At 43.5% G+C, this 27,420-nt stretch overlaps 1 protein-coding gene across 1 annotated transcript in view; it reads left to right on the plus strand.

The window, feature by feature from the left end:
* Positions 1–27,420, plus strand: part of LOC139231060 (myosin-IIIb) — an 80,373-nt gene that overhangs the window by 13,786 nt on the left and 39,167 nt on the right. The window contains exons 7-11 of the mRNA XM_070862487.1: positions 10,231–10,277; positions 16,531–16,587; positions 18,583–18,702; positions 22,873–22,958; positions 23,639–23,686. Coding sequence (XP_070718588.1) covers positions 10,231–10,277; positions 16,531–16,587; positions 18,583–18,702; positions 22,873–22,958; positions 23,639–23,686 — 358 coding nt within the window. The remainder of the gene's footprint in view (positions 1–10,230; positions 10,278–16,530; positions 16,588–18,582; positions 18,703–22,872; positions 22,959–23,638; positions 23,687–27,420) is intronic.

Below are 27,420 nucleotides of genomic sequence, written 5' to 3' on the forward strand. Positions count from 1 at the left end.
TTTTGGAAATCCATATACACCACATCAATTGCATTGCCCTCATCAACCCTCTGTTACCTCATCAAAAACTCGATCAAATTGGTTAAACATGATTTGTCTTTAACCAATCCGTGCTGGCTTTCCTTAATGAATCCACACTTGTCCAAGTGACTTGTAAAAGCTTCCCCGCTGCCGAGGTTAAACTGACTCGCCTATAGTTGCTGGGTTGATCTTTATACCATTTTTTGAACAAGGGCGTAACATTTGCAATTCTGCAGTCCTCTAGCACCACCCCGTTTCTAAGGAGGATTGGAAGATTATGGCCAATATCTCCGCGATTTCTTCCTTCACTTCCCTCAGCGTCCTAGGATGCATCCCATCCGGTCCTGGTGACTTATCTACTTTAAATACAGCCAGCCTTTCTTAGTACCTCTTCTTTATCAATTGTTATCCCATCCAGTATTTCCTCTACCTCCTCCTTCACTATGTCTATGGCAGCATCTTCCTTGGTGAAGTCGGATATAAATTACTCATTTAGTACCTCAGCCGTACCCTCTACCTCCATGCGTAGGTCTCCTTACTAACTGTTTATTTTTATATGCCTGCAGAAGTCTCTTCGATTACCTTTTATGTTAGCTGCCATTCTATTCTCATATGCACTCTTTGCCCCTGTTATTTTGAGGGGAGTCAAGGGTTATGGGGAGCAGGCAGGAAAGAGGAGTTGAGGCCAAGATCAGATCAGCCATGATCTTATTGAATGGTGGAGCAGGCTCGAGGGGCCGTATGGCCTACTCCTGTTCCTGTTATGTTCTTTTCTTTTTCACTTCGCCTCTGAGCTGTAAGATTTCTAAATCTCTGGCATTAAATTGACAGCAAGACCAATTCTTTTAAGACAATTTGGAATAGTTTATTAAACACACAACTCCACATCTATCAGAGAAACAGCAGTTGTCAGCTATCCTACGGATCTACTTGGTTACAACAGATGCATTGATGTTACAATAATGATTAATACAAAGGTATACTTTACTTCACTCTGGCAAAGCACACGGCTGGCTTCTTGATCTCCTCTTGTGTAGAGGAAGGTCCTGCTTTTCTGTGTGCTTAAGAACCAAGAGAGCTAGCAATCTTTGTGCTTGGGTTATTATAGGAACATAGAAAATAGGAGCAGTAGTAGGCCATTCGGCTCTTCGAGCCTGCACCGACCGCCATTCAATATGATCATGGCTGATCCTCTATCTCAATACCATTTTCCCGCTTTTTCCCCATACCCCTTGATGCTTTTTGTGTTTAGAAATCTATCTATCTCCTTCTTAAATATATTCAATGACTTGGCCTCCACAGCCTTCTGTGGTAGAGAATTCCACAGATTCACCACTCTGTGAAAACATTTCTCCTCATCTCAGTCCTAAATTTCCTACCCCTATCCTGAGACTGTGACCCCTTGTTCTAGACTTCCCAGCCAGGGGGAACATTCTCCCCGCATCCAGTCTGTCCAACCCCATGAGAATTTTATACATTTCAATGAGATCCCCCCTCATTCTTCTAAACTCGAGTGAATACAGGCCTAGTCGACCCAAACTCTCCTCATACGACAGTCCTGCCATCCCATGAATGAGTCTGGTGAACCTTCGCTGCACGCGCCCTCTATGGCAAGTATATCCTTTCTTGGGTAAGGAGATCAAAACTGCACAACATACTCCAGGTGTGGTATAACTGTAGTAAGCCATCCTTGCTCCTATACTCAAATCCTCTTGCAATGAAGGCCAACATGCCATTTGCCTTCCTAACTACTTGCTGCACCTGCATGTTTGCTTTCAATGACTGGTGTACAAGGACACCCAGGTCCATTTGTACATCCACATTTCCCAAACTATCCCCATTTAACTAATACTTTGTCTTTGTTTTTCCTAGCAAAGTAGATAATTTCACATTTTTATCCACGTTATACTGCATCTGCCGTGTGTTTTCCCACTTACTCAACCTATCTAAATCGCCTTGCAGCATCTTTGCATCCTCCTTGCAACTCACAATTCCACCTAGTTTTGTGTGTCTCTCATCCAAATCATTTATATACCCGCCATCCCGAAAAAGACTGATTTATTCCTACTCTGTTTCCTGTCAGTTAACCAAGTTTCAATCCATGCCAGTATATTACTCTCAATCCTATGTGCTTTAACTTTGCATGCTAACCTCTTATGTGAGACTTTATCAAAGGCCTTCTGAAAATCCAAATACACTACATCCACTGGTTCTCCCTTATCTATTCTATCAGTTACATCCTCAAAAAAACAAAACTCCAGTAGGTTTGTCAAACATGATTTTCCTTTCATAAATCCATGTTGACTTTGTCTAATCCCATTGATATTATCTAAGTGTCCCATAAGAACATAAGAACATAAGAATTAGGAACAGGAGCAGGCCATCTAGCCCCTCGAGCCTGCTCCGCCATTCAACACGATCATGGCTGATCTGGCCGTGGACTCAGCTCCACTTACCTGCCCGCTCCCCGTAACCCTTAATTCCCTTATTGGTAAAAATATATCTATCTGTGATTTGAATACATTCAATGAGCTAGCCTCAACTGCTTCCTTGGGCAGAGAATTCCACAGATTCACAACCCTCTGGGAGAAGAAATTCCTTCTCAACTCTGTTTTAAATTGGCTCCCCCATATTTTGAGGCTGTGCCCCCTAGTTCTAGTCTCCCCGACCAGTGGAAACAACCTCTCTGCCTCTATCTTGTCTATCCCTTTCATTATTTTAAATGTTTCTTTAAGATCACCCCTCATCCTTCTGAACTCCGAGTAAAGACCCAGTCTCCTCAATCTATCATCATAAAGTAACCCCCTCATCTCTGGAATCAGCCTCGTGAATCGTCTCTGTACCCTCTCCAAAGCTAGTATATCCTTCCTTAAGTAAGGTGACCAAAACTGCATGCAGTACTCCAGGTGCGGCCTCACCAATATCCTATACAGTTGCAGCAGGACCTCCCTGCTTTTGTACTCCACCCCTCTCGCAATGAAGGCCAACATTCCATTCGCCTTCCTGATTACCTGCTGCACCTGCAAACTAACTTTTTGTGTTTCATGCACAAGGACCCCCAGGTCCCTCTGCACCACAGCATGTTGTAATTTCTCCCCATTCAAATAATATTCCGTTTTTTTTTCTAAGGTGGATGACCTCACATTTTCCGACATTGTATTCCATCTGCCAAACCTTAGCCCATTCGCTTAACCTATCTAAATCTCTTTGCAGCCTCTCTGTGTCCTCTACACAACCTGCTTTCCCACTAATCTTTGTGTCATCTGCAAATTTTGTTGCACTACACTCTGTCCCCTCTTCCAGGTCATCTGTGTATATTGTAAACAGTTGTGGTCCCAGCACCGATCCCTGTGGCACGCCACTAACCACCGATTTCCAACCTGAAAAGGACCCATTTATCCCGACTCTCTGCTTTCTGTTAGCCAGCCAATTCTCTATCCATGCTAATACATTTCCTCTGACTCCGTGTACTTTTATCTTCTGCAGTAACCTTTTATGTGGCACCTTATCGAATGCCTTTTGGAAATCTAAATACACCACATCCATCGGTACACCTCTATCCACCATGCTCGTTATATCCTCAAAGAATTCCAGTAAATTAGTTAAACATGATTTCCCCTTCATGAATCCATGTTGCGTCTGCTTGATTGCACTATTCCTATCTAGATGTCCCGCTATTTCTTCCTTAATGATAGCTTCAAGCATTTTCCCCAATACAGATGTTAAACTAACCGGCCTATAGTTACCTGCCTTTTGTCTGCCCCCTTTTTTAAACAGAGGCGTTACATTAGCTGTTTTCCAATCCGCTGGTACCTCCCCAGAGTCCAGAGACTTTTGGTAGATTATAACGAATGCATCTGCTATAACTTCCGCCATCTCTTTTAATACCCTGAGATGCATTTCATCAGGACCAGGGGACTTGTCTACCTTGAGTCCCATTAGCCTGTTCAGCACTACCCCCACCTAGTGATTATCTCAAGGTCCTCCCTTCCCACATTCCCGTGATCAGCAATTTTTGGCATGGTTTTTGTGTCTTCCACTGTGAAGACCGAAGCAAAATAATTGTTTAAGGTCTCAGCCATTTCCACATTTCCCATTATTAAATCCCCCTTCTCATCTTCTAAGGGACCAACATTTACTTTAGTCACTCTTCCGTTTTATATATCGGTAAAAGCTTTTACTATCTGTTTTTATGTTTTGCGCAAGTTTACTTTCGTAATCTATCTTTCCTTTCTTTATTGCTTTCTTAGTCATTCTTTGCTGTCGTTGAAAATTTTCCCAATCTTCTAGTTTCCCACTAACCTTGGCCACCTTATACGCATTGGTTTTTAATTTGATACTCTCCTTTATTTCCTTGGTTATCCATGGCTGGTTATCCCTTCTCTTACCGCCCTTGTTTTTCACTGGAATATATTTTTGTTGAGCACTATGAAAGAGCTCCTTAAAAGTCCTCCACTATTGCTCAATTATGCCACCGTTTAGTCTATGTTTCCAATCTACTTTAGCCAACTCTGCCCTCATCCCACTGTAGTCCCCTTTGTTTAAGCATAGTAAACTCGTTTGAGACACTACTTCCTGATCATCTGAGCACTCACCCACTCTAACTAGCTCAGAGCCCTCTCCTGGGTTCCCACCCCCCTGCCAAGCTAGTTTAAAGCCCTCCCAACCGCACTATCAAAACCACCCGCGAGAACATTGGTCCCGTCTCTGTTGAGGTGTAACCTGTCCGACTTGTACAGGTCCCACCTACCCCAGAAGCGGTCCCAATTGTTCAGGAAACTAAAGCCCTCCCTCCTACACCAATGCCCCAGCCACGTATTTATCTGACTAGCCTTTCTATTTCTACCCTCACTAGTACGTGGCACTGGCCCGTTATCATAACCTTTATAATAGACTCTAGCATTTTCCTTACTACTGATAGGCTAGCCGGTCTGGGGTTCTGTTTTCTCTTCCCTCCTTTTTTAAATAGTAGGGTTACATTTGTCACCCTCCAATCTGCAGGAACTGTTCCATAATCTATAGAATTTTGGAAGATGACAACCAATGCATCCACTATTTCAATGACTGCCTCTTTTAGTTCTCTGGATGTCGATCATCAGGCCCTGGGGATTTATCGGCCTTCAGTTCCATTAGTTTCTCCAGCACTATTTTCTTACTAATATTCAATTCCTTTAATTCCTCTTGCTCACTCTACCCCTTAAGTCCATTGTTTCTCAGAAAGCCTCAGGATTGGGTATTGTTTCCAGGGCCATTCCTGATTGGCTTCTTCTCATACATGTCTGTCTGGAGGGCCAGTGCCATTCCTTGATTAGGTCAATTATCACCTTTTCTAGTTTGGTGCGTTTCAAAGCCATGCTTCCTTTGTTCCTTGGGCTCTGCCCAGCCAGAGAACACGTGGGCTTGGGGAAGTGATCCATTTTGTCTCTTTCAAAACTGCAGCCTTTCCATATAATCTCTACGATTTTAATATTTATTTTTATGTAAATAAAGTTTTTTATATATGTGCGACGTCCGGAATCTGGACACCAGGCTAATTTGTGATAGGGTTGTCCAGAAGCTGGAAAACATTCCGAAATCTGGACTCTCCCACCTTGGCCTGACCTCCAGCTTCCCAACTCCCCTCCACCCCCTCCTGCCCCAACCAACACCCCCGACTTCTGACGGCCCGACCAACCTTCCCCAGCCTTGGTCTGACCGATCCCTTCTGACAGCCCGACCGACCCCCACCCCCGACATCTGGTGGCACGACCGACCAACCAGACTCCGACCTCCTCCCTTACCCTACCTACCTCCTTCGGCCTAGGCAAAGACGTTCCAAAATCGGGAAATATCCAGAGCGGCCTCGGTCCTGAGGTTTCTGCATTTCGGACGTCACACCAATATACAGAATCAATTTTATCATTACTAAGCACTCTTTTATTCTTAGAGCTTTCTATATTTAGCTTGATTCTCAGATGTATTCTCAGCCAGACATCTGTCATACGCACTCTTTTTCTGCTTCATCTTATTGTCTATCTCTTTCGTCATCGAGGGACCTCCTGACTTTAGTTGCTCTACCTTTCCCCCTCGTGGGAATGTACCTCGACTGTACCTGAACTATTTCCTCTTTAAAGGCAGCCCATTGTTCCACTACAGTTTTGCCTGTCAATCTTTGATTCCAATTTACCTGGGCCAAATCCTTCACATCCCACCAAAATTTGCCTTTCTCCACTTAAGTATTTTTACTCCAGATTGCTCCCTGTTCTTTTCCATAGCTAATCTAAACCTTATGATACTCGCTGTTCACCTACTAACACTTGCTCCACTTGACCTACCTCATTCCCCAGGACCAGATCCACCAATGTCTCCTTCCTCGTTGGGCCGGAAATATATTGATCAAGAAAGATCTCCTGAACACACCAGAAATTCTTCCCCCTCTCTGCCCTGTATACTATTATTATCCCAGTCTATATTAGGATAGTTGAAGTCCACCATTTTCACTACCTTATAGTTCTTGCATCTCTCTGTAATTTCTCTGCAAATTTGCTTCTCCATATTTTCCCACTAGTTGGTGGCTTATAGAATACACCTAGTAGTGTAATGGCAGCTCTGTTATTTCTTAACTCTAAGCAAATCGATTCTGTCTTTGACCCCTCCAGGACATCCCCTCTCTCCAGCACTGTAACATTCTCCTTAACCAATACTGCCACTCCACCTCCTATCTTTCCTGAACACCCTATATCCAGGAATATTTAATAACCAATGCAACCAATTTTTGAGGCAAGTTATTGCCACATCAGCATATTCCCATGTGGCTATTTGCGCCTGCAGCTCACTAGTCTTGTTTACTATGTTGATGCGGCACCAGAGAAGATGTGGCTAAAAGCTTGAAGGCCGAGACGGCTGAACGCATGGTTGCTATTGGAGGGGGTGGGGGGAGGATGGGGAGAATGTACAAGAATCCATAGTTGGCGGTTTAAAGAGTTCTCAGGGAGGTATAGGGCTGGAAGCAGTTATATGGGCCCACGTTTTGGGTGGAGTTGCTCCTATTTTATTTGAGCAACTAGGTTAGTTTGGAGTATCTTAGAAATCGCAATCTCGGCATTTAGTTTGCTCCAGTTCTAGTGAGTTAGTTTAGTTTCATTTTAGTTCAGTTTTATTTTTCAAAAGGGGGCGTTACCAGCCACTTACGCCTGTTTTTCTAGTTTAGGCACTGAAAAGTTACTCCAAACTAACTTAGAACGGAGTAAGTATCGACATTTGTACGCTCAGGAAAAACCTGTGTACACTTTAGAATTAGGCGCAGGTAGCCAGAGATGGGGGAGGGGGGAGAGAAGGGAAGTTAGCGGATTTTCCAAAGCATTAAACACTTCACTTTAAAAAAAAAAAAAATAAAGAACCATCAATAATAAATGATAAATACATCAATAAATTAAAAAATAGAGTTCCTATCTCACGTACCCATTCGGGAGCCCGGCCAAGGCTAGGGGCTGCGTGCTGCAGGCTGGAAATCGGCACTCTGGCTGCTCCAGGAGCCCATTCGGCCAAGGCTAGGTGCTGCAGGCTGGAAATTGGCACTCTGGCCGCGATGAGGGAGCCCATTCGGCCAGTGACTTTCTCCTTCACTGAAACCTCTCCAATGTTTCTTGCCTTGGGGAAATATCCAGTCAGCCCTACTTGTAGCGGGGAGCTCATTTGGCCAGGGCTCGGGTCGGCGTGCTTCAGGCCCCTCCCACATAGCCAGCAGCGCATGCACACACAATCTGGGGGCCAGGAGCTACTGCGCACGCACGCAGACTCCACTGCACACCCGCACAGCTGCCGGCACTCTTTTTGGACCAGTGCTGTAGCTCCCCCCCACCCCAGCTGTTGTGCTGCATCGCGCTGACTGCTGAACAAGCCTGCTGCACTCGGAGAATCGCAAGGTAAGTTTTTGGCACGCTTTTCATTCTACAAAATAGGCTGGCCTCTCGGAGGTGCATCGTTCTAGTGGAAATCGGAAACTTGGGCCCATAGAGCTGTGAAACCATGAAGGGATTTAAACAGGAGAATGAGAATTTAGACTCAGGAATCAGAAGTACACTTTCAAGATTGTCGACGCCAAATTGGGAGGTGTAGTTAATACAAAGGGAGGAAGAATGTGACAAAATACAGGAAGACATTAATAAACTTGCAGAATTTCAATATAGATAAGTGTGACCTGATGCATTTTAGTCAGAAGAATAAGGAGGCCACATACTGCTTGGATAACAAGAATTTGAATGGAATAGAGGAGTAAAGGGATCTCAGAGTAAATACACAAATCATTAAAAGTAGTAACACAGGTTAATAAGGCTATAACAAAAAGAAAACTGAGCCCTGTGGTTTATTTCTGGAGGAATTTGAGATAGTAGAGAAGTTACGTTAAACTTGTATCGAACCTTGATTAGACCACATTTGGAGTACTCTGCACAGTTCTGGTCGTCTTATTACATTGAGGCATTGGAGAAGGTGCAAAAAAGATTCACAAGGATGATACCAGAACTGAAAGGATATACTTATCAGGTAAGGCTAAACAGGCTGGGGCTATTTGCTGAGGGGGTGACCTGATAGAGGTCTACAAGATAATGAAAGTGTTTGATAAGGCAGGCGTAGAGAAAAATGACCACTTGTGGGGGAGTGCAAAACTAGAGGTCATAAATATAAGATGGTCACTAATAAATCCAATTATTTCAGGAGAAACTTGTTTACCCAAAGAGTGGCAAGAATGTTGAATGTGCTATCACAAGGAGTAATTGAGGCAAATAGCATGGATGCATTTAAGAGGAAACTAGATAAGCACACCAGGGAGAAAGGAATAAAAGTATATGCTGATAGATGAAATTGGATAGTGGAAAGTTCATGTGGAGCATAAACACCGGCAGAGGTCAGTTGGGTCAAATGGCCTGTTTCTGTGCTGTACACTCTGTGGGCCTGAAATTCATCGACTTACCACCCAAAAATGCAATTTTCGTGAAAAAAAACACCTACATAGCGCTCGGCAGAAAATTCATCAGACATACCGCTGGGCAGTATGCACACCGCCCGCCCATGCAGACCGCCAACATACCACCCACAAGTGCAAAATTCATGACATAGTGACGGAACTGCATACCGTCCTGGAGAAGCTGCTTTTAAGTGGATCTTAAGTGAGTGGTATGTACACAGAGCTGACAGGTTTGTTTGATATTACACAGATCTTTAGAGTTTTCACTGTTTGATGTATTTTGAAATGGATTCTATTATTTTCTAGTGTTGGGCAATAATATAAATGGTTAAAATAAAGCATATTTACTCCTTTATTAATGAACTATAATAATTTTTAGTCTCCCTCCCCCCCAGTCTCTTCATCTCCCCTTCCCCCCCCCCCCCCCCCCCCCCCCCAACGCAGCGGTCTCTCTTTCCCCCACCCCCCCTTCTCATCGGTGCCTCTGGGGGGAGGGGGGCAGCTTGACTGCCGCGTGTGCGCACAACTCTGGAGCCGAAGATTTCCTCCTCCGATGCACACCACCTGTTGCACTCTGCTCCGCTTGCCACCAAGAAAAGTAAGATGAAATTCCCGCTCACTCGGCCCCAACAGTAAAAAGATGACACACCACCTGCGGACCGCCGATAACGGGCAGAACTTGTGCTTCACCAATTTCGGCCCCTACATAAATTTGATGTATTTGTGGAGCAAGAGCCAATGTAGGTCAGCAAGCACATGGTGGGATATGGGCAGCAGAGTTTTGAATCTGCTGAAATTTATGTAGGGTAAAGGAATGGAAGACCCGCCATTGGAATAGTTGAATCTGGAAACCATTGTGGCTAGGAAATCATACCCTGCACAAGCATATGGTAAATAGAAACCTGTTTGTTAGCAGTGATGCAATGTCAAACACTTGGGCGCACCTGTGTGCAGCTCTGTAGAATGGGACATGGATTGATATTCCCCAATCTGCTGAGCTGCCACTTGGGAAATGCAATGTGTTGAGCTTCAGAGTTGTTGTGATGGGGATTTCAGAATGTGACGTGCACGTGTCTTCAGTCATAGGAGTGACATGGCCTGATGGATTAGGAATGGAGGAAATATAAGGGGGAAGGGAGAATCAGAAGATACATTATCCTGGAAAAAAAATTGAACAATACATTTTTGTGCACGTGTATATATTTATAATGTTTTAATTCTCCCAGTTTATTTGATGACACTAACATATTAATTTTTAATTGCAGCTACAGTCTCAAGAACAGGAACCTTAATGGCCCAGCAAAGACCAAGAGTAAGTTATTCTAAGATATTTACGGAATGGCAATGCAGTTACTGATTTTACAGCAAACTATGTACATTATGAATCATGAGCAAAATCTGAATTTTTTTTAAATTCTATTACTTTAATGTTTTTAAATTGTGATGCATTTTGAAAATATGAAGTAATTCTAATAAAACCCATGGGACCCTATGACCTCCATGCCCAAATTCGTGAAATGTGCTCCCGGTGGGCAAAGTTCCATGCCAGGAGCATTGATTTCTAAAATGTACAACTTGAAAGTAATTTGTGCAGAATAATGTAGATTAATTTAAAGCCACCTAATCTGCAGTTCCAAGGCAAGTGGATTACGCTGCCTGAAGTAGAGATGGTTTGTTTATACATCAAACTGTAGTGCTGTTCTCTTAAAGCTGAGATCCTCAGTAACTAAAAGTGACAAAATGTTGCTGTATCTTTGTCTTTGTAGGGTCTAGAAATCGATTTTTTTTTTCTGACAATAGTTTTTTAATACATTGAATTCTGCATAAGTGTTGGGGTATCTATTTGGGAATTGTCTCCAAACACCTGGATTATCTTTGTATTCATTTAGTGTAGCACATATCACAAGCATTCCAACCATATTTGTAACTACAAGTATTTAGTCCCAAATTGAAGTGTAGAGCTCCAATTTGTTTTTGTCTGTTTTGGATGTATGCCATTTGGAAAGGAGGAAGAAAAACTAGTTGTATAGGTCTGGAGATGCAATTAAGGACAGCGCTGATAGCTGCGCTCTCCTTGAGTTACAGTATTAGATTTGTAACAAAAGGAATCATGAGAACAAAACATGGAGGCAACAATGGCATATAGAAAGTAATATGGAAAAAGTCGTAACAGTTAAATCAACAATAGACCTTCATAGCGAGGGGATTTGAGTACAGGGGCAGGGAGGTGTTGCTACAGTTGTACAGGGCCTTGGTGAGGCCACACCTGGAGTATTTTGTACAGTTTTGGTCTCCTAACTTGAAGGACATTCTTGTTATTGAGGGAGTGCAGCAAAGGTTCACCAGAATGATTCCTGGGATGGCTGGACTGACCTAGCAAGAAAGACTGGATCAACTGGGCTTGTATTCACTGGAGTTCAGAAGATTGAGAGGGGATCTCATAGAAACGTTTAAAATTCTGACGGGTTTAGACAGGTTAGATGTAGGAAGAATGTTCCCAATGTTGGGGAAGTCCAGAACCAGGGGTCACAGTCTAAGGATAAGGGGTAAGCCATTTAGGACCGAGATGAGGAGAAACTTCTTCACCCAGAGAGTGGTGAACCTGTGGAATTCTCTACCACAGAAAGTTGTTGGGGCCAATTCACTATATATATTCAAAAGGGAGTCAGATGTAGTCCTTACTACTAGGGGGATTAAGGGGTATGGCGAGAAAGCAGGAATGGGGTACTGAAGTTGCATGTTCAGCCATGAACTCATTGAATGGCGATGCAAGCTCGAAGGGCCGAATGGCCTACTCCTGCATCTATTTTCTATGTTTCTTAAGCCAATCTGTGAAGGAAAGTGTGAAAAATACAACAGCTTGCATTTAAAAAGGAAGACTTTTATTTATATAGCGCCTTTCATGATCTCAGGACGTCCCAAAGCGCTTTACAGTCAATGAAGCACTTTTGAAGTGGAGTTACTGTTGTAATATAGGAATATTTATATCGTGCTTTTAATGTATAAAACCTCCTGAGGCCCTTTAGAGGAGAAGAAGGAAAAAAAATAGATAAATTGAGAAAGGAGTAGACAAGAAACCATAATGCTAGATTTGGGAGGTTGGAAAGATGTGCCCTAAGGTGACGAGACATGTGGAGAAGTGCAGAGGTTTAGGAAGGGAATTCCAGAGATGAAGGCTGTCGGGTGAAGGAGTTAAGAGGGGAAGGGCTTGAGATAACTGGATGAGATTGAAGAAGACAGGATAAGATGGGGAAGAATTGCAGAGTATTTTCAGGGTGGGGAGGGGGGGGGGCGCACGGGAGGGGTTGGAAGTAGTCTGCGTTGGCGACTCGGTGGATGTCCAGAGCAATGGCGAAAAAGAAAGGGGAGGTAGAGGAGCGGCACAAATGATCTCAATCTTGGCAACAAAGAAATCCATGAACTCTGTACTCGATATTGGAGGTGAGCTTAGGGACGGGAAAATTCTCTGGAGGAAAAAAATCCAGAGAATGAGAAATGGTAATGAACAAAGGCTAACAGGAAGATTCTGTGAAACCAAAAACTACACTTGCACCACAGAGATGTGGTAACAATAAGACTGAAATAAAATATAGGGGTGGTTATTTGAGAGGATGCTGCTAAATTGCTACAGGAAGTAGAGAAATTGTAAGTGCTGATAAGCAGGCAAGTGTAGGAAAAGGGCAGATACTTTAAAATACAACTGGTTTAAAAAATAAAGCACTGATTGTAATATTTTGAGTTCAGTTACATTGTTTTTAAATACACATAGTGCTATGTTTTCTCTTTGTTTCATTCATTTCCCAGTACTCTTCAACTATTTGCTTCAGTGTTGCATATTTGTGAAAATAAATATGCAAGTAGAATTTAATATGCAAGGTCACAATTCCTTCATGAGGATATTAAAAAAAAAAAAGCCCAGCTCTTACCAGTCTGGTTTAGTTCATAGAATCATAGAAGTTTACAGCACTAACGATTGCCATTTCGGCCCACTGTGCCCGTGCTGGCCAACAAGAGGCTATCCAGCCTAATCCCACTTTCCAGCTCTAGGTCAGTAACCTTGCAGGTTATGGCACTTCAAGTGCATATCCAAGTACTTTTTAAATGTAGTGAGGATTTCTGCCTCTACCACCCTTTCAGGCAGTGAGTTCCAGACCCCCACCACCCTCTGGGTAAAGAAATTTCTCCTCAAATCCCCTCTAAACCTTCTACCAATTACTTTAAATTTATGCCCCGTGGTTGTTGACCCCTCTGCTAAGGGAAATTATCCCTTTCTATCCATTATATCCAGGCCCCTCATAATTTTATACACCTCAATGAGGTCTCCACCCAGCCTCCTCTGTTCCAAGGAAAACAAAACCAGCCTATCCAATCTATCCTCAGCTAAAATTCTCCAGTCCCAGGTAACATCCTCGTAAATCTCCTCTGCACCCTCTCCAGTGCAATCACATCCTATCTGTAATGCGGTGACCAGAACTGCACGCAGTACTCCAGGTATGGCCTAATCAGTGTTTTATACAGTTCAAGCATAACCCACCCTGCTCTTATATTCTATGCTTCGGTTAATAAAAGCAAGCATACTGTGTGTCTTAACCACCTTATCTACCTGGCTGCCTACTTTCAGGGATCTGTGGACATGCACTCCAAGGTCCCTTTGTTCCTCTACACTTTTCAGTGTCCTACCATTTAATGTGTATTCCCTGTCCTTGTTAGCCCTCTCCAAATGCATTACCTCACACTTCTCCGATTAAATTCCATTTGCCACTGTTCTGCCCATCTGACCAGTTGATGTTTTCCTGCAGTCCGTTGCTTTCTTCTTCATCAACTACACAGCCAATTTTAGTATCATCTGCAAACTTCTTAATCATACCCCCTATATTTAAGTCTAGATCATTAATGTATACCACAAAAAGCAAGGGGCCTAGTACTGGGCCCTGCGGAACCTCACAGGAAACATCCTTCCAATCACACAAACACCCATCAACCATTAACCTTTGCTTCCTCACTCTGAGCCAATTTTGGATCCAACTTGCTACTTTGTCCTGGATCCAATGGGCTTTTACTTTCGTGCCCAGTCTGCCATGTGGGACCTTATCAAAAGCTTTACTAAAAACCATATACACTACATCAAACTTTGTAGCACCGCATCACCCAGAATTCCTGCTTAGTATTTAGAGATACTGGGGGCGAAATTTGGTTCCATCCCGGTTGGGAAGCGGGACTTCCTGCGTCCGGTGTGGAGATCCTGCCCCGGCAGCTAAATTGGGGTTACCGCCCCCGAGAGGAAGTGGAGCACGATGTCACGTGCTCCACTTCCTGTCTGGGCGGGGGGGGGGGGGGGGGGGAGATTAGGAATTTTCCAGTGCTACGTGGAGAGACAGGTAGCACTGGCGGGAGCACAGGGCCCTCCCCTTCCATTGAAGGGGAGGGCACGCTGCAGACTCTGCAGTGGGGAGAAGGGACTCCATTACACCACTGGGAAGCAGGGTGCCGTGGCAGCAGCCTGGCACAGAAGCAGAGTGCTGGGCTGCAACATCACGGCACGGACCCCGTGATTTGAAGAGGGCAAAAAAAACTGTCTGCGCCGCACCTCCCCTTTAATTTTCAGCCTGCGAGCGGTCTGAAGCCTGGTTCGCGACCTGCAAAACTGGCACGGTCATCACGCACACACGGTAGCCATACCGGGCGCTAACGAATTTTCACTCCAGGGCGAAAACGGGTCGCTGGGCATGGTGATGATGGAATTTCACAGGATTCAGTAGCGGCCCCAGGCAAGAAGACATTAGCACTCCGTTGGGCACTAACTGGAGGCACAATTGACCCGAATTTATTCCCCCTTGTATTTCTCAATTTAATTAGTAATTTTAATATTTTCAATGATCTTGGGACATATGAAACACTATCAAGATAATGTATAAGTCAACCACATAGTGTGGGACTAAAGTGACAAGTATGCCAGACCAGGAAGGAGTGGCCTGTTCCCTTCCTGAGGTCAGTAGTAAATCAGTTGAGTTTGTATAGCCAGCAGCTTTCAAGGTCATTTTCTCAATATCATGACTTGCCATGGTGGAATTTGAACTTGTGACCTCTGGGTTACTCATCAAATACCATAACAATTAGGATTGCCAACTTTGGAGATTGCATCACATGACCTGCCACCTCCAACAGCTCGCCTCCACATTGCCACCATGCTCACCAATTGGAGTGCCATTCCTACGCCAATTGGAAAGTGACGACTATTCTTATTCGATTGAATGATGAACAGCCTTTTCTTGCGCATCCAATATTTTCATAGCTAATGAAGGAAAGTGTTCAAAAGAAAATGGGGGAAAAAAAACACCTTTATTTAATTTCCCCTATAATTTTTCTCCCAGATTGCTCACAGTAGTGTCCTGGAGATTAATCTTTAATTCCTGGAGACACCAGGACAATCCCGGAGAGTTGGTAACCCAAAATACCATACCTATATGTAGTACAATGCATTAATTCTGTAGAATAACTATTACTTTTGCTTGATATTCTCTCATTTATTTAACCTGCTGGAGTAAAATAAAGGGAGATTTTCCACTTCAACACTCCAGATACATATCGGGAAATGGCACACCCCAGCCTGTGATTTTCTATCCATTAACAGTAGTGGATGGAAAATCTTGGGCTGAAAATACGGAATTCATAATTAGTGCTGTCTGGAGCATTGGAGTATCCCAGCAGTAAATCTTCCCTTTTAATGGTCTCTCTTTTATATTGCTGGATCGCAAGCTAACATTTTCTGCATTACTCTATTTTCTGGCAACTACTCAAAAAAAAATATTTTTACGCAACGAGTGGTTAGGATCTGTCTGAAAGGGTGGTGGAGGCAGCTTCAATTGTGGCTTTCAAAAGGGAATTGAATAAGAACAGGAGTAGGCCATATGGCCCCTCGAGCCTGCTCTGCCATTCAATAAGATCATGGACTCAGCTCCACTTCCCTGCCCGCTCCCCATAACCGTTTATCATTTAAGAAACTATTTCCGTCTTAAATTTATTCAATGTCCCAGCTTCCACAGCTCTCTGAGGCAGTGAATTCCATAGATTTACAACCCTCGGAGAAGAAATTCCTCCTCATCTCAGTTTTAAATGGGTGGCCTCTTATTGTAAGATCATGCCCCCTCGTTCTAGTCTCCCCCATCAATGGAAACATCTTCTCTGCATCCACCTTGTCAAGCCCCCTCATAATCTTATACGTTTTGATAAGATCACCTCTCATTCTTCTGAATTCCAATGAGTAGAGGCCCACCCTACTCAACCTTTCCTCATAAGTCAACCACCTCATCTCCAGAATCAACCTAGTGGACCTTCTCTGAATTGCCTCCAAAACAAGTATATCCTTTCGTAAATATGGAAACCAAAACCGATAAGTACCTGAAGGAAAAGAAATTGCAGGGTTGTGGGGGAGTGGGACTGGCTGAAGTGTTCCTGCAGAGAGCCGGCATGAGCTCAACGGGCCAAATGGTGGTCTCCTGTGCTATAACCATTCTATGATCCTACATTTACATTCTTTGTTTGCTTTGTTTTTCTGGTTGGTATAGAGAACAGAAGACAACTTTAACAGCACCAGGAAGCAGTCTGTTGGAGCACAGTTTCGAGTACGTATCAATGTTTCATTGTATTTATTCGCTTCCAAGGTTACCAAAAATAAGTTTTTAATTTTTTTAATTCTTAATCATTGAGAGGAAGCAGATTAGGATACTGATCTATTGCGCATTGGTCCATAGGAAATATCAAGCTAAGATTGTGGAGTGTTTTTCTTATCTTTGGTGCAAACTTCTTTTTGTTAACATACATCATTCCAAAACTGTAAAATTCCCAGAATATTGATTGCATTGACCTAAAGGTAATTGCAGTTGTCAATTAGCGTTGATTAAAAAGGTCAATGTTAACATTGTGCACATTTCAACCGTAGTTAGTTGAAGGTGCAACTTACACAATGGACTTTTGCAGTAATTACAAGAGTAGCCTTGTTTGTCAGTCTTCTTGAAGTGAGACTTTCCATTGAACATGGGAAAAGTCACTGTCTCAGTGAAGTCTCCATACCATTTCAGTGCAATGCACACGTGTGGTTAACCAATAATGTGGCTAGTCACTAATTGTGGTCTGTCAAGCAAACTGGTTCATTTTAAAGAGGCCACAGTTTTGAGGTACCTTTTTAAATACTCAAACAACAATGTGGCCGCTTTACTATAATTTAGTCACAGACACAGATCGTCTATGACTCTCAGAACTCCAAGGTCAGACAGTTGTGTCACAGACCGGTCACAACTCCTGCTCCACCACGGTTATGGCAGTGGAAGTGAATAGTGGGTTTTCAGGCTCATTTTCTTTGTTCTGTGCATTTCTATGGCCAAAATTTTCCGCTAAACAAAAAAAACAGTTGGGTTTGGAGTAGTTAAAATGTTAAAAATGGGATTCCTGACTTGATCCTGCCTCGAACCTGCCCACTTCCGGTTTAAATATTGTAACTAGGCTGGAAGCCTTATTCCCCTCCATTTTGTGTTTAACTGCCTGTGGACGGGTTTCACATGAAACCCAGCAGTTGGAGAGGCGGGGACTGCTGCATCCAGGTGGTGAGTGGCTTTATACTTACCTCCTGTAGCCAGGGTTCTGACCATACCCATCCCCGCGATAGGAGACCCCCCCCCTCCTCCCCATGTGGCCTCCGATCACCTTCCCAGACCACCATGCGCCCCTCCCCCCCACCCCACCCCAACAATGATGAGGCCAGCTCTGGTGGCCGGTTCAGATCTCCCCTCTCCCTGGCTGAAACCCCAGGATTCCCAGTTCTCTCTCCCCCTCCTCTTCCTCCTTCCCCTCTCAGTAATTTTTGAGAACGTCAGTAGTTAAAAGCAAGTCATGAAAGCAGTTAAAGGCAAGGCAAACAATTTTAAAAACTATTAATGGAAAACAAGCAGCAAGATGATAAGCAGGCACATTTATGGACAGCTGGATGAAGTGTTTGTTGATTCTCAACTGTGCACACAGCAGTTACATGATGACTGGATTAGTTTGGGCATATGTGCAAGAACTAACTGCAGCAATGTCTCACATGAGAAAAACGACTAACATTGGTGCGTGTGCTAATGCCCATATTCACTGTTCTTGGCACACAGCTGGGAACCAGTAAAACCAGTCGGACTGGGGAGACAGGCCTACTAGCAGTGTAAGGGCCAACTTTAAATTTGATAAATATTTTCACTCGAGAGTGTTGAGCAGCTTTACTTTGTCAGGTCTTAATAGCTCTTTGAAGGTAGAAAATACTGTCATCTCTCACTGCTGAATGGAGGTGAGAAAGAAAATGGTAGAGTTAGTAATAGGGGGTGATCCTACTGAACTTATACTTCATCATATTTTGAATTTTAGATTGGATTCACGTTCTATTAACTGGAAGATTTCTCTTTGTAGCAAATGCTCAGTAACTACTTAGATTTCCTTTCCTTTTTATAAAGTCAAAAATTTTGCCTGCTTCATGGCACTGTGCAGCATAGCAAGGTATATTTTTGTTAGAAAACAAAGGAGGATGTTTAAACCCAACATTTTCTTGGAGTGCAGAACTGGCGTGACCATTTTGTCTGTTTAATTTCAAGCATTCTTTAGCAGTGCTGATGGAGAAGATGTTTACAGCAAACCCACATTTCATTCGCTGTATCAAACCAAACATTAATAAATTGCCTGATCAGCTGGACAGCAACATTTTCATGGATCAGGTGAGTCTTTCAACCTTGCATGTCAGCCATACATCGCTATAAATTGAAAGTTAAGATCAGGTTACTCATTGTGGTGGTGATGTGTAGCTGGGATAGGGTATACCAAAACTGATTGCTCCAAACAGATACTGGTACCATGAAAATCTACTCTGCAAATCTTAAACGGTTATGATTTTGCTTTAGATAGTTGTGTTGAGCTTTAAGGCAATAGTATTTGAAATATTTATCTAATTTATATGGTTTGGGAGTGTATTTTAATTCAGATATTATTAAATTCAATGGAATATCACTTGCAATGGCTGCAAACAGAATTCGGGGCTTTAATTGTTTTCACTCTAACTGATCAAGCAAAGATCTGCTGGGTTTTTTTCTAATCATGAAAGATGACATGGATGACAAATCTCTGGTTTGCTGCCTCCTAAGTGACCACATTGGTGCTGCTGGGCCACCATAACCCATGTACCCCTGAAGACATTATAAACCGCGGTGTCAGTGTTGCTACCTGCAGCTGACCTGTATTGTTAGCAGAGGTCCACTCTTAGCAGCAATGAAGCTCAGCTGTTGAGCCATCGGAACACTGCAATTAAAAAAAAATGTTCATCCTTGCTTTCAAATGCCTCTATGGCCTCGCTGCTCATTATTCTCTGCAATCTTCCTCCAGCCCTACAACCCTCAGATCTCTGCACGCCTCCAGTTCTGGTCTCATGTACATCCCTGATTTTAATCGCTCCACCATTGGTGACTATGCCTGGGCCCTATGCTCTGGAATTCTCTCCGAGCCTTTTAACCTCTTTCTCCTCCATAAAACCTACCACTTTGACTAAGCTTTTGGTCACCTATCCTAATATCTCTCTATGCAGCTCTGTTAAATTTTATTGAATTCTGTGAAGCACCTTGGGATGTTTAACAATGTTAAAGGTGCCATATACATGCAGTGAGTAAAGCTTTCTGCTCGCTCTAATGTTAAATATTGCTATGCTGGGAGAGGGCTATACAGGGTGGGGGACAGACAATAAATGCAATAAAACCTGGATTGTGTACCAGAACTGAGCACTTTTAAAATGATTGAACACAGCCAAAATACAATTTTTGTTAGGTCAAGGGATATGGAACAAAATGGGTAAATGTAGTTGAGGTACAGACCAGCCATTATCTGATTGGTGGAGCAGGTTCAAGTGGCTGAATGTTTAACTGCAATTGGTCTCCAATTTCATGTTTTAGATTTGTTCCCATAGCAAGAAAATGTTTTAAGTCATTATGAAATACTACTTTGTTACTAGTTGTAAAGGGCTCAAATTTCCCCAGGAGTTGCCCCGCTTTTTTTTTTGGAGCAAGTAGCTTTTTCTGGGGTAACTTAAAAAGTGCAAATGTCCCCATTTAACTTGCTCCAGTGTAAGTCAGTTAGGTTTTTTTTTTAGTTTTTTTTCTCCAAAAGCGGGTGTGACCAGCCACTTGCATTTGTTTTGGCCATAGAAGCACATTTGGCCAGCTAAAAGTTACTCCAAACTAACTTAGGCCAGTGTATGTGGCCACTATTGTAGGCACAGAAAAACCTTACATATATTTAAGAAATTAGCGTAGGTAGCCATAGATAGGAGGGGGGGGGGGGCGGTGGGGGGTGGCGGCAGAAGAAGAGAGGATTCTAAAGCACTAAACACCTTCACAGCATCAGCACAACATCAAAACAACTTCAGCACAACATCTTCACGACATCATCAAAAATAAATGAAAGATAAATCAGCTTCTGAAAATAGGGCAGTCCTGCCTTGCCGACTGCAGAACGTACCGGCTAGCCCTTCGGCCAGGGCTAGGGGCGGCAGGCACACATGACTGTAGGGGTAAGGGATGTTGTTCCTAAATGTTGTGTGATGATAATGGAACATGATTCAGTTTTAATGCAAAAAATCTTTTATTGGAAAGTTTACAATGCACTTCAACAACAACAGCAAAGGAAAGCTGCACCATCTCTCACACACATAGTGGGGAATGTGCACTTCCTCAAAGTGTGGGGAGGGGGCTGGGGCGGCTTGGGTTTCAACAGAGGCTGGTGTGGGGATTGCAGTGGGAGTGGCATTTGTGTGTCAGGCCTGTGTGCCCTCCTTGCAGCAGCTAGCTTCCTCATGGCCTCTGCCATTATTTGCACTCCCTCTGGCATGCCTGACCTCAGTTCCCGTCGATGTGATGATATTTCTCCCAACAATGTTGCAACCTCCTCACGTACCTCACTGACGGTGACCACGAGTGATCGGGTAAGGGCATTGGTTTCCTCACCCAATGACATAACCTGATGTACATCTGATGAAGGCTGCATCTCAGGAGAGATTGGTCGGCTTCTCCTTCCCCTTGCCGTGGGTCAACCTAGCGGCACCCCTCCAGTACAAGGCGCAGGCTGGGATGGTGGGGCCCTGTGTGTTGCAACCTGCATTCCACCACCACCACTGGGACCTGCAACCTCGTAAGGTGTGAAACCAAGGAATGTCGTGGAAGAGCTCCTGGAGGTGTCTGCCAAAGTGATGCCCTGTACCATGGACTAATCCATATCACGATCAGCATTCTCCCGTGAACACAGATCCATGGACCCCTCCTACCCCCACCCCCCACCTGCCTTGGCCTGGAGCGAACGCATCTGGATCATCTTATTGATGTTCAGGATTATCATCATCATCTGCAAAATTCAACAGATCAGTCAAATGGTTAGCAGGAAAGGAGGGGGCAAGATGGGTGGAATGAGTAGTCTCACACATAGCAGGCCAGTCAGCAGGTTGATTTGAAGGACGATGATGCATTTTAATGACTCACCCTCACCCTTGCGTGTGGGCCCAGCTTGTGTAGAGCTGATTCTTTTTCTGCAGGTATGACTCAGCAAGGCAGCGACCCTCTGTTCCAGGGGTGATAGTTGGTGCAGATTTGGTGGCCCTCCTCCTGTTCTAGTTCTCTCCCTTTTTGTTGTGGACCAATTTCTTCTGCAAAGATGAAAATATAATTTTTGCCGCATGGTGAGCTTCTGATGGATGGGACATATACAGGTGATCACAGTAACAATTGCAATTCCATTTAAAACTCAAGATAATACTTACACTCACTACTTGACCAACGTCCTGCCATTTCTTTTTACACTGGCCTCCAGTTCTTGCGGCCTTCATTCCTGCAGAGAATTCTTCTACAACTAGGTTCCAGCGTCTCCTCATTTCTTTGGGTGAAACCTTTGTGGTACCACTCTTACTGATATCCAGCTCCTGCCATCTGTCTCAATGACAGTGACTAGTTTCTCCACCTCCACATGCAAGAAGTTCTTCGTCCTTGTTGTACGCTCTTGCATCATTAATGTATTGGATTTACACACAGGTGATCTTGAAGACACACAGTTCTCACCTTTTATACATTAATGCAGCACTTGTTTCCACTCCCTCAGCCACCCAAAAATTACAATTCACACCTTATCTTCCAATATGGCCCACTGACCATGCTGCTGAGGCACTGAGGAAGCTCTCACTTTAAATGACCGATTGCCAAGGTTCCTGCCCCATTGCGCATGCGCGCACGCTTTATTGCGCGTGCACGCACACACAAACGGTTATGCGTCCCCCTGCCGGCACTCGAGGACACGCTGGGCCCAAGCCCCGCCCCCCTGCCGGCTGCGCTGAACAAGCACGGCCCAAGCTCTGCCCCCCGCAGGTTTCTCGGCGCCATGTCACGGGACCACAGGGATCCAGGAACGGCCAAATTATCCCAGTAAGTTTTCGGCGCGTTTTTTCCCCCACGAACTCAGCGCACCACATCTAACTATGCCGCTCTAAGCGGCTGGGGAAATTTTGGGCCAAATTACTTAATACTTGCATGACCTAAAGTAACTCCTATTCCTACTTACACAATACAACTATAATATTGCTATGCAGTTTTCTGTCTAAATCCCAGCCTTACTATAGCTTGTAATTATTTTAGAAGAATGTTTTGAAGTGATCAATTGGGACAATTCTGGAAAAATAGCAAAATAAAAGTATATTAACTGCTTATTCTTACAGAACACTTGGGTGGCACTTCGTATTTAATTTGATAGATTGAAAAATGGACTATATAGTGAAGTTGATGTAGCCTTTTTGGTTTAATATAATTTTATACTGGTAATTGTTTTTTTTTATCTTGTACTGAATTGGTTCCAATTTGTTTTAGCTGCGATACAATGGATTATTGGAAACTATCCGGATTCGTAAAGATGGATATTCATGGAGACCATCCTTTGAGGAATTTGTAGAAAGGTACAACAGCTTCCATTTAGTGTGGTAAACATTTTGAGGTACTTTGAGAGGAAAAAAAATGTCAAGCAGTGGTAGAAAAGTTAGAAGAAATGATCAAAAAGCATGGCCAACAGAAGGGGTTTAAGGAGGATTTTGCAGGCAGGGAGAGAAGTAGAAAAGTGGAGTGATTTGAAGAAATTGAGAGTAAGGCTAAGGCAACTAATGGAGCACACGAGGCTAGGATTGGATTGGAAGGCTGAATGACATGGGCCCTAGGGCTGGAGGAGGTTGAGCCCTTTATAAGTGAGGATTTTGGATTCACTGTGTTTGGGAAGGGCGAGTTATTGAAGATTAACGCACACAGGGATGATGGAGGTCGGTGAAGACCAAGATGGTGGGCAAGTGAGAATTAGTACAGGATTCAGACAGTGGAATTTTGGATGAGGACAACCATTGTAATATGCTAAACTCAGGAACCAAACCGTAACGTGAAAACATTACAATGAACTGACCTCAAAGGGATCAACAGTGCCTTCTGTGATTGTCTAAAGTTAATATTCTGAATAGAAACATGCTGTTGAGATTAATTGTAACTTTTTAGTTTGAAAGATATGTATTGAAATCAGACATCAAGCTGAGTTGTGAGAAAGCTCATATGTAGGGTGATGCCTGCTTATTAATTTGTAATTTTTTTTAAACAGATATGGAATACTGCTTATTACACCCAATATATCAGCTACTAAAGAAAGGTAAAATGAAAACAAAATCACAATCAAAATGAAAGTGTAAAGTGTTTAAATATATTTTTCTTTTGAACATTTGGGGCTAAAATTGCTCTTTTTAAATTGTTGGTAACTTTATTAAAATAGCCCCATAGAGGAATTTCACTGAGTCATTAATGGTGAAACTGAAAAATAAAATTTGAAAGAGTCACTAGAAAATCAATGTGAATTTGCTTTTAATTGAGGTGAGCAATCAATATTATACTAACAAATAAGATACAGGAGATTGACATTTTAATCCATTGCTTGTGCTCTGTCTCTGCCTGATTGTAATATATGCAAACTATGGTTGGAGACACAGGGATCATGTTTGGGCCGTGCCTAGAACAGCGCAGCCCCGCGAGCCACGGCTGATTTCCGCGCTCAAAACTGCGTCTAAAACTTACCTTGGTATTCTCCCCCCTGCTGGAATGTTCCAGGCCCTTGGCGCAGCGCAGCACAAGCTGTGGGGGGGGTGGTGGAGCCAGGTCCCGGCGCTGAAAACAGTGCCAGGACCTCTGCACATGTGCGCTAGAATGTGCGCGCATGTGCAGTAGCTCCAGGCGCCCGAAGCTGTGTGGGAGGGACCCGAAGCACGCCGCCCCTGGCCAAATGGCCGGTCCCATTCAGCCTTTCCCACCCTCCCCCCTTCCCCCCCCCTTCTTCCTCCCCCCCCCCTTCTTCCTCCCCCCCCCCCTTCTTCCTCCCCCTCTTCTCTCTGCCCTCCCTCTCTCCTCTCTCTGCCCCCCCCTCTCCTCTCTCTGCCCCCCCTCTCCCTCCCTCTACTCTTTCTCCCCCCCTTCTCCCTCCCCCTCCCCTCCCTCCCTCTTCCTCTCCTCCTCCCCCCCTTCTCTCGCCCTCTCCTCTCTCTCTCTTTCCCCCCCCCTTCTCCCTCCCTCTCCTCTTTCTCCCCACCCCTTGCTGTCAGAGAGACACTGGGTGGGGGGGGCCCTGTCCCAGCACGCTGTTGGAGGGCTCCCGGTGCTGCAGTCGGTGAGTAGAAACATAATTTTTTATTTATTGATTTTTTTTAATTTAATTTTTTTGATTTATTGGTTGATTTATTGATTTATTTATCATTTATTATTGATATTGGCTTTTATTTGTAAAAGTGATGTGTTTAATGTTTGTAAACTTCCCTTCCCCCTCCATCTCAACTTTACGTCTGATTTCTAAATGTAGGCAAGGTTTTTCTGAGCGTACGAAAATCTACACTTACTCCATTCTAAGTTAGTTTGGAGTAAGTTTTCGCTGCCTAAACTTTCAAAATGGGCGTAAGTGGCCGGACACTCCCCCTTTTGAAAAAAAAATCTCTTCGAAAATGAAACTGTTCTAACTCACTAGAATTGGAGCAAACTAAATGCCGAGAATTGCAATTTCTAAGATACTCCATTCTAAACTAGTTGCTCCAAAAAAAAATAGGAGCAACTCAGGCCAAAACTTGACCCCACAAAGTGTGAGCTGGTGCAGCAGAAGTTATCTGAAGCTGATGTATTAATGAATACTTTAGCCCTGTGCAAGATGCATCTTCTCGTGTCCTACTGTCAGTTTTCACCTGTATAACAAAGGAGGTATATGTCCTCAGTACTGTTATGCCGTCTGTAGGATTACTTTACTCCACTTGTTAATCATTTTGGATAGGACTATGGGGATGAATTTCCTTGGGGATTCTCCCTCGCTAATGCTGTTACTTTGGCAAAAGTTTGTTGAAAACCCCGTTTACCCATGTACATGGGGCTTCCACCAAATTTGCAGTGGAGGAGAGGGACAAGCCCCATGGGAATCAGTCCACCCATGATTTTAAATGAGGCAACTACTTACAAGAACAAGATTATGTGAAACTAAAGCGTACAGACTGAAAGGGCTCAGATTCAGTTGCTGTGTGACATCAGTTAACTGAACTAAGTGGCAGTAGGGGTGCTACAGTTGGCTAAGGAGGGAAAAATCAGACAGACTTTACATTCTTGGTTAATATCCAGTAATCCCTGCTAGAAAATGTGCACATGTCCCATCTATCGAGGATGACTGATGTCTTTGCAGTCAAATAGACTCCCAACACTTGCTGTCAAGCCTTGCCCCCATAAAGGTCACTTGAACAAAGTACCAGAAATTGCATGTGCAATCATACCCCAGCCAGAATTGATATCCGTATAGGGGATGGGGGAAATTACAAAAAATAGTAAAATCTCGAACATGAAACAATCTCCTAATTTCAACCCTTGCGTATTGTCAAGTGTCAACTAGGCTCAGTTGGCAGCACTCTCACCTCTGAGTTCGCAAGCTGTGAGCTCAAGCTCCACACTGGGCCCAAAATTCTACATTGCCATTTTTTGGCATTATTTCAGATTAACAGCCATTTTTTAGTCCAAAATAATGCCAACAAAAAGTCCAAAGTTTCGCCAAAATTAGTTTTCATTTTGGTTTTGAAGGTGGAGCTAATTGTTATCACTGAAAAAGTGAGGCCCGTTCTCTGCATGCCCAAGCATTTATGTTTCCAGGGTAACACGAGGCTCAGTGGGAGGGAACGAGCTGTCTCTCTCCGGTTCCCAGAGGAAGCAAATGTGGGCTGAGAGCTGCTTTTATATAATAGTGTAGAGAAAGCTTTACTCTGTAGCTAACCCATGGGAGTGTTTTGATGCTGAAATATGAACTCTCCATCCAAGAAAATGAGTACTGTACTGTACAGTGCTAATATGGCATCCTTCAACTTTTCTTTGTTGTTTTACTGTTCCACAGTCACTGAGCATGTTAGGTGTTTCCTGGCCAAATGACCTGCTGCAACCACCCTTATCCCTGGCCAAATGGCCTGCTGAGTGTTTTATCACAGTAAATATTAAGTCCTAAAAATAAAATAACTTTCTTTTATAATGAAGTAATTCAAAGATAATATTGCATCACTACATTCAATAGGTACATAATAAATACAGATCAACACAACAAATCAAGATGGCGTTGGTAACGCCAATTTCGATCGGACTTAGACTTGATAAGATAAAGTTTTACAAAGTGGTCCCTAGCACCGTCAATTAAAAAAAAAAATAATAATAATAATAATTAAATAAATAAAAACAAAAAAAAATATATATCCTAATTGACAACTTACAAAACTGGGCAAAAATGATGGTACAGGTGATGTCAGAAAAAAAGTACTTACATCAAAAAAAAACGGGTATCTGTTAAGGACGGCATTATACCATTGGTAAAACTTGCAAAATTAAGTTAGCTCCAAAAAACACTGTTGGCTCAAAAAAAATGGAGCTAAATGGTGGTTAATTTTGGGCCCTAGGAATTGAGCACACAGCATAAGCTGGCACTTCAGTGCAGTGCTGAGGGAGTGCTGCATTATTGAAGGTACTGTGCTTCAAATGCGATGCTTAATGGCAATCCGAGCAGGCAGATGTTTAAGATCAGAGAGTTCTCCTGGCATTTATTCCTTCAAAGAGATTAATTGTTGGTTCTTGTTTGTGGGAATTTGCTTCTGTGCATGATAGCTGCTGTGTTTATTTATGTAACAGTGACTTCAACTTAATGAATTGTGACTGAATTTGTGGCCCCTACAGGTGCGTACGATGTGCGCACACACCTGTAGGGGCCCCACAAGTTCCGGGTTAAGGCATGCACTGCACATGCACCTAAACCTGGAACTTGCGATCTGTCGAGAATCCTTTTGACATATCGTATGAATCTAACAGAAATGGACATTCGCTGGCAGAGATTTGGGT

The sequence above is a fragment of the Pristiophorus japonicus genome, chromosome 2 (genome assembly GCF_044704955.1).
Source record: "Pristiophorus japonicus isolate sPriJap1 chromosome 2, sPriJap1.hap1, whole genome shotgun sequence".
NCBI lineage: Eukaryota > Metazoa > Chordata > Chondrichthyes > Pristiophoridae > Pristiophorus > Pristiophorus japonicus.